Raw genomic sequence first — 7,318 nt, 5'->3', positions numbered from 1 at the left:
TCTTTAAATATATTGATCAGAAATGAATTCAAAACTGTCTTTGTTGGTAAAATAGAGATTATTATTCATGTAGTTAAATCCTAGCCTGTATACAAAGGCCCAATGCTGTGACGTGCTGCCATTGTTCTGTCTCTTATGTTTCAAGGCATTACATTATTCTGCAAGCAACAACAACTAAAGAGAAGCAGCATCTTGAATGGTGAGTACACACAACAAGCAAATGAGGAGCCCAGTTGAAGTAAAACCAGAAGGAATGGAAACATTTTTGGGTGAAAATGCTTCTCATTCATATCTGTGCTCCTCTTTGGGAGAGAGAAAACAGTTTTGATATTTTATTTCCAGCTACTCTGGTGCTTTCCTCTTTCTGAAAATGATGTTTTGTTCACTGTCAGGGTTGGCCTGGTGCAGTCTAAAATCAGACTCCTGGTGGGAATTTTGGAGAGAAATGCAAACGTTTCACTGGCTCATGTTAATGTGCAGCCCTTCCCTGGACCCAGGAAGGCCAATAACAAGTAAGGACCGGTTTTTATAACTATATTCTAACTCATTCCTGTTTGTTGTTCTAATGCCATATATTTACTCTCAGTTTGCAGTAAGAAAGCATTAAAGATTGCTTCTTATATTGGTCGTCAGATGTAGTACTTTGTCAACTCATTGGCCTGTATTTCTGTCTGTTTCAGAGAGGGAGTGAGCACGATGTGGCTGATTGGACTTGTCTTACGGGCAAATGATACGGGCGGGTCTAATAACATAGACCTGACCACCAACCTCCTTTCATTCACTGATACTGGTATGTTTCCTTTTCTTTTTTAAATTCCGGAGAAATGGAGCAATGTAGTGTAAAATTATGAACCGTATTTTTATTTTGTGCTGTTGCAGTCTACAGCCAAGCAGAGGACTGTAAGGTACTTGAAGAGGGGATGACCATATCAGCAACATGTGTGGCGAGGGAAAATCTGAGCTGGGCGATGCCTGATGGCACACGCAAAAAGGTTTTCAGTCCAGAACCCAAGCCTGAAGTGAGCCATCAGATCTCTGCCAAAGTTCCGCCTAGCCACGCAGCACCTGTCAGCGTGGGCCAACCAGGCACAAAGAGAAAAGGCTGGCCGCAGTCTCAGATACCAGCCAAGAAGATGAAAAATGACAAGGTTTGCCAAACTGTTCCGTGCTTTGTTTGTGACAAAATCTACTAGTTTCTGGTGTGAGAAAGTCTCAAATGTTAGCATTGTCATTTTAAAGGAATAGTTCACCATTATGTGAAATAGGCTTAATTGCTTTCTTGCTGAGCGTTAGATGAGAAGATGGCTACCACTCTTACTTCTGTACAGTAAATCTGAAGCCACAACCAGCAACTGGTTCACTTTTTTGTTTGTTTGTTTTTAAATTTTATCTTTACAAAAAACAAATTGAAGGATGCCAAACTGGGGTTTTACAGTGGGTTATGCATTGGTCTGTTTCTTGGCCTGGAGTCCAACCACAAAGTGACAGCCAGACTCTAGGAAGGCACTGTGCACAGCCAAGAAATAGTCCAGCACATAACCCCTGTAAAACCCCAACGCAACATTTGTACAATTATTGATTATTTATTTATCATACTTGCTTAATAAAACATTTTTGCATGGGTAACCTTTGGACAGCGCCAGGCTGTTTCCTTCTGTTTCCAGTCTTTATGCTAAACTAAGCTTACTGGCAGTTTGGTGTTGCTTCATATTCAAAATACAGATGTACGAGCGGTATCAATCTTCTTATCCAACTCTTAGCAAGAGAGTCAATAAGCGTATTTTCCAAAACTAATGCTTCAACATGCCCAGTGCTTGTGTTAGGATATTAGTCAAAAGTAAATGCAATAACCAAGCCCTTGCTGAGAATGTTAGAGTTAAAAAAAAAAAAAAACATTTTCCTTGTTCTCTACAGGAATCAGTGTCTGTCACGAGAGGATCATCTGTTCAAGTGTCCAGACCCTTCAATCCCACGGCACTCTCCATGACTCCACAGGCCACAAAGAGACCTCGTTCTCCCTGTGCAAAGACATCTTCTAAAAAGTTAAAACCAGAAGAACCAACTCGAGAGAGAAAACACACCTGCTCTGACCAGTCCCCTACAGGCGTCTCGTCTAGTAAGAGTCCGTCTCCCAGTGTTAGCTTGCCAAGCTGCAGGAGACCTGGCGCCCCTGAGGTTGAGATGCCGACAAAGAAAGCCAAATATGACCTTGTAAGTTACACAATCCTGGAAGGTGTCCTGTTCACATACACTATTAGACTTCTCAGCTTGCAGTTAGATAAACAAAATCTTGCTAAGGGACTTAGTACTAATAAAGATATTCATATGTAGAGACTAACCTCTCTGTCTGTTCCTTCCCTGTCAGAATCAGCCCTCTGTCGAGCTGCCTGAACTGCTTTCCGGCCCCACAAAGCCTGTTACTTTCCTCAAACATGCCATCAAACTTCAACTTATCAGGTACAGCACAGCATTATGAGTAGAAACCTCTCCTTAGATCCCTTTGTCTGCACATACCTCTACTCTCTCCTACCTTGTCATGCCCTCCATATCTCCATTTGATGCATAAGGGACATACAGTACACATGTTGAGATCCACAGGAGGTCTGTTGCAAGGTAGACAGATAGAACTGGATGAATGTCATATCTTTTCACCACAAGAGGGCAGTGAAGCCTTTCTACTGGCCTCTTCCTCAACCACAGCAAAGCCATGGGTGCAGATTAGTTATCTTCACCTTCAGTAATCTCCACAGGTGGCTTGATTTTCAGGGGAAGAAAATAAGGATCTTGAATGCTTGCATTTCCATCTTAATGTGTTGATTTAGAGAACAGATAATAGTAGTGAGGTTATGATTAATAATTTTGTGATGTATTTGTGAGGATAATTTATCATGATGCGCTTTAAAAAATATATATTTATTGGTGTCGTTGTTGATAATGTTCCTGAAAGTGCTGTACCCGGGAGATAATATTTTGTCTGTCGACCTCTGTGAGCTCTCTTCAGAGTGATGCTTTTAAGTCTTCTGCTGTCAGCACTCCCCAGTTAATTACAATAAATGGACGCAAGACTTTTTTAATGCACCTGGGCTATCAGAGTTTTCACATCAGCTGATAATGTGAAATGGTTTCTGAGTGCTGGAGGGTGAATGAGAATTAGATAGCAGAGTTGACCAGTTTATGACCTTAGAAATAAACAGCGCATCCACTGTACAGTAACTTGGACAAATGTCATGTATTTTTTTTTTTTTTAAAGAGCTTAAAATGGTTCATCTACATGTATCTGAAAGACTTAAAATGCCATCAAGTATTTGTTTGTTAATGCTTTATATTGGAAACGAATATGCGGTAGCTGATCCCTTTCTACATGACGTTTTAATGAGGGAAGTAGAGTTACATGCTGTTCCATGGACGTCTTGGTCTAACAACCCTGTTCCTCACTGTTTCTCTTGCAGAAGGCCTAAGTGATTGAGCGCCAATGATTCGTTGAGGAACTTGAAGATGTCACTGTTGCTTACTTCCCCCTAAGAGGGAAAACTTTATCATCCATCAACAGCCATCATTTTATTCCTTTTTATTTTATTTTTGCTTGCTTATTGTGTGTTGTTGCTTATTGTGTTTAGTCTGCATTGCACTGAAAAAAAAAAAATGGAAAAAACTTTGAATGCACTGTAAAACCTGTTCTGTACATTGTCTGCTATGGCTTTTAATTATTCTCAAAACCCTCACTCTTTCCTTCTACTCCTGCCCTTGTCTTGTTGGGTGTCTGTAAATAATACTGTAAAGAGTAAAGTCTACGGTTACACGCACATGCAAACACCTAATTTTTTTGTGCACAGGTTTTGAGACTAATTAAACCAATTAAATGCCATAAAAAGTGCTGATTTGAATTCTGCTTTTTGGAAATACAGCAGTCGATGTACCACAAATAAAACCAATAATTAATATTCAATGATGCTATTGTTACTTTCTTTATGAAGACACAGGATTAGGCACAAATAAAGAAGCAGATAAATACTTGTTTTGAGGAATTTTCATCGTTTATGTGGCAGAATGTCATAATTTCAAATGTAAATAACCTACTACATCAGTCATGCAGTCTTGACTATATGTCATTGACAAGGTTAATTTATCTGTTTCCCAATGAAGTAAAATGTTTGTGAACCAAACCATTTCTTGCATCACATATGTGAAAACATATGTGATGCAAGAAATGGTTTGGTTCATAGTAAGAAATCCTCATCAAATGCTTTAAATGTCTTTACAACAAGAAGAAGCAAAACAGAAGAATGGAAGGATGATACTAAAAATCTCAAGCAATGACAGAATACTTATGTTTTATTCATTGTAGCAAATGATACAAATGGGAGCACCTGCACATTTGAATCTGTACACTCTATTTAATTATATGCACTAGCTTTCAGTCACAGCAAAACCAGACTCCTTTTAGTGAAAGTTAATTCATATTCTCAACTGACTGGCACTCAAAGTATTAAAAGAACAGGGAGGACATAAAGAGTATATATAAATCCTGTTAAAACTCAAGGAGGATAACATACACATAACCAAGGTACTGCACTAAAAATTTATTATGATCTAAACTCTAAAAAAGCATAAAAAGTTAGACTGCCATTACCATTAATGTTTGCATTTTTTTGCAACTGAAGACATTGGATCGACCGAGTTTGCAGTGCAGGCAGGAGAATGTGTGAAAGACAAAGGTGTGTTTTACAATTCCAGTGGTATACTGTACGTGCTCCAGTAAAACAGAAGAAATGAAGTCAACACTGGAAAAAGTGTGTTTACAGTATCATCATTATAACTGTGATGTTTACAGTATCAGTCAGCTTGTCTGTTCCATGCAGGAACAGACAAGCTGACTGATACTCAGTACATTACTGTACCTGCACAAAGCCTGAGCTTCACCCTGCTAATGCTCCAGGAATTCCACGGGGCACGACATGAATTCAACACTCCTCGTGTTTTTCTGTGCGTTTGCCGGTCTGATCTTGTTTTTAGTGGATGAGACAGCAAATGTGATTAAACAACAGGAAGAGACAGGGGATTATGTATGTCATGTTTTTTCAGAGGCATCAGTCTTCACGGCACTCTTTCAGTGCACAATAACAGCAGCCCTCATTTGTACTTGCCTACTTTTTCTGCTGAAGAGCCTAAAGAGTCGTACTCTTATGACTTGGATACTCAAACCATAGATTGCTGGATTAAGGAGGGGTGGAAAAATCAAAAAGTACAGAGATAAAAACAACTTGGTTTCATAAGACAGGTGACTAACATTGAATCGACCCTGTGCTATTTCAAAAAAGCACCCGATAGAGTAGTTAATTACTGCTAGAAGGTGGGGGGTGCAAGTCCGGAGAGCTTTGAGTCTGGACTTGCTTAATGACAACAAACATATCCTTAGGATGTGTGCATATGAATAAAAGATCATGATAAGCTGTGGAATTGTATATAGACCTACAGATAGTAGGCCAACTATGTTAACAATAGATGTATCTGTACAGGCAAGTTTCACCAGTAAGTAGTTAAGACAGTAAACCTTCTCAATGGTCCTCTCACAAAACCTCAGCTGAACAGTGAAAATGAAAACAATTAAAAATGCCAGCATCGGGTAAAGCCACATGAAAACAATGAGTGTAACGAGTCTCTGTGACATGATTGCATGATATGGCAGCGGGTAACAAATGGCCACATATCTGTCATAACTCATGACTGCTAGAATTGTGAATTCAGTGATGGCAAATGTGTGTATCGCATAGATCTGTGTCTGACACAACGGTAGAGATAACTCATACGAGTGTGACAGCATCTTGCTCAGTACTGCTGGCAGTAAAGCAGTGCTTCCATACAAACCATTCACCGCCAGGTTACACAGCAACAAATACATTGGCCCATGCAGGGTATTTTCACGATAGACCACTCCGATTAACGCAACATTTTCAGCAACAATAGTTATATATATAATCAGGAACATGCAGAAGTACACTGGCTTCAGGTCCTCCATTCCATAGTATTCGGACAGATGAACAGATGTGACTTCAGAGAAATTTTTCATGCTGACTCATCAAAAAGCATCTGAGAAATCCAGAATACACTGCACAGTGCTGCACTTTGCTCAATAATCTGAGATGATGTAGCTTATACCTTTGAATGCAGCCCCCCCCACCCACTTGTGTTCAACTGCGCTGTGCAGCTTTTATACTCTTTATACCTCTTCTCCTGTGAAATGAACTCGTGGTCTTAGCTACATGCCAATCATTTCACAGGATTCATATTTCAAATCCTGCTATTCACAATTGTAGGGTGAGGGCATTGCAGCATGAATCTTTTTTATTTCTGCATAGCAAATCATTTAAAAATGCAATTGAAAGTGTGTACTGCAGGTCGGTTGAACTTGATATAGTAAATGGAAATAACAAAGTATTGAAAAAAACACCAGAAAAACTAACAGAAATCCCAGTGTTTACTAAGAAATCTTTCTTGAAGTACATTGACACTGTTATTTAACAGTTGTAAAGTTTGATGATATTTTATAAAGAGTAGTTTCTTCCTCCTTTTTCACTCGGTAAAACTAGCTAGCATGGGCATGGGATGACAGATGATCATTTCACCTCTATTGTTTATTTTCACCTTTGCATCAGTTTTTCCTTAAAGTTTGAGAAGCTGAATCTCATCCACATTATGGCCACCACGTTTCACAACACTAGGGCTTCACAGTGCATGTTAAATATTCTCAATATCTTCAGTGTTTCACACGGACATCTATGCACATCAGTTTAACATTCAGTGGTGTCTTATTCTTGATCTGCGATATAATGAACAACACAATGGCTGCACCTCTGTTCGTCAGATCAATATTGAATTTATAATGTTCACAGTAGCTAATGTCTCTGACAGAAGTTACTGGGGCTGTGAAAGACTATAGTAACCTGAATATACAGTACAAAATGGGTTTTAAACATACTATTACTGTTTTATATAATATCATTTGAAGATCTTCAGCATGTTTGTATTTTTACAGCCAATACACAGCTAAAGCCCTCCTAAGGAGTCATACGTCAATTTAAGTTTGATGTTGAAGATCTGTCTGTATACTGGAGTTTTATTACTTTAATATTATCAGACTGGCAAATCAGATCTCTCCTATTAGAAAATGATTCCTTTTTTTTCAACGAATCCCCTTTTCAATCAATGTTATTATCATCCAACAACACTGATGATAACCTGCGTTTTCAGTTGTTTCATCACATTTACACCAAGGTCATTTACACCACGGGTCAAGTATGGTCTCACTCTCAATATGAAG

General features: G+C 38.9%; 2 protein-coding genes across 2 annotated transcripts in view; one reads left to right on the top strand and one right to left on the bottom strand.

Annotated features, from left to right (window-relative positions):
• LOC120802892 (poly(A) polymerase alpha-like) overlaps nucleotides 1–3,850 on the top strand; it is a 5,957-nt gene extending 2,107 nt beyond the window's left edge. The window contains exons 6-11 of the mRNA XM_040151074.1: nucleotides 409–512; nucleotides 681–790; nucleotides 880–1,148; nucleotides 1,915–2,211; nucleotides 2,366–2,457; nucleotides 3,450–3,850. Coding sequence (XP_040007008.1) covers nucleotides 409–512; nucleotides 681–790; nucleotides 880–1,148; nucleotides 1,915–2,211; nucleotides 2,366–2,457; nucleotides 3,450–3,462 — 885 coding nt within the window. The 3' untranslated portion in view covers nucleotides 3,463–3,850. The remainder of the gene's footprint in view (nucleotides 1–408; nucleotides 513–680; nucleotides 791–879; nucleotides 1,149–1,914; nucleotides 2,212–2,365; nucleotides 2,458–3,449) is intronic.
• A 1,257-nt stretch (nucleotides 3,851–5,107) lies between these two features.
• On the bottom strand, nucleotides 5,108–6,067 carry LOC120802891 (olfactory receptor 142-like). The gene has a single exon (XM_040151073.1). The coding sequence runs from the start codon at nucleotides 6,065–6,067 to the stop codon at nucleotides 5,108–5,110; it is 960 nt and encodes a 319-aa protein (XP_040007007.1).
• Between the last annotated feature and the right edge of the window lie 1,251 nt (nucleotides 6,068–7,318).

Source organism: Xiphias gladius, chromosome 17, assembly GCF_016859285.1.
Source record: "Xiphias gladius isolate SHS-SW01 ecotype Sanya breed wild chromosome 17, ASM1685928v1, whole genome shotgun sequence".
Taxonomy (NCBI): Eukaryota; Metazoa; Chordata; class Actinopteri; order Istiophoriformes; family Xiphiidae; genus Xiphias; species Xiphias gladius.
The sequence above is the reverse complement of the archived record's forward strand: the minus strand, read 5'-3'. Positions and strand labels throughout refer to the sequence as shown.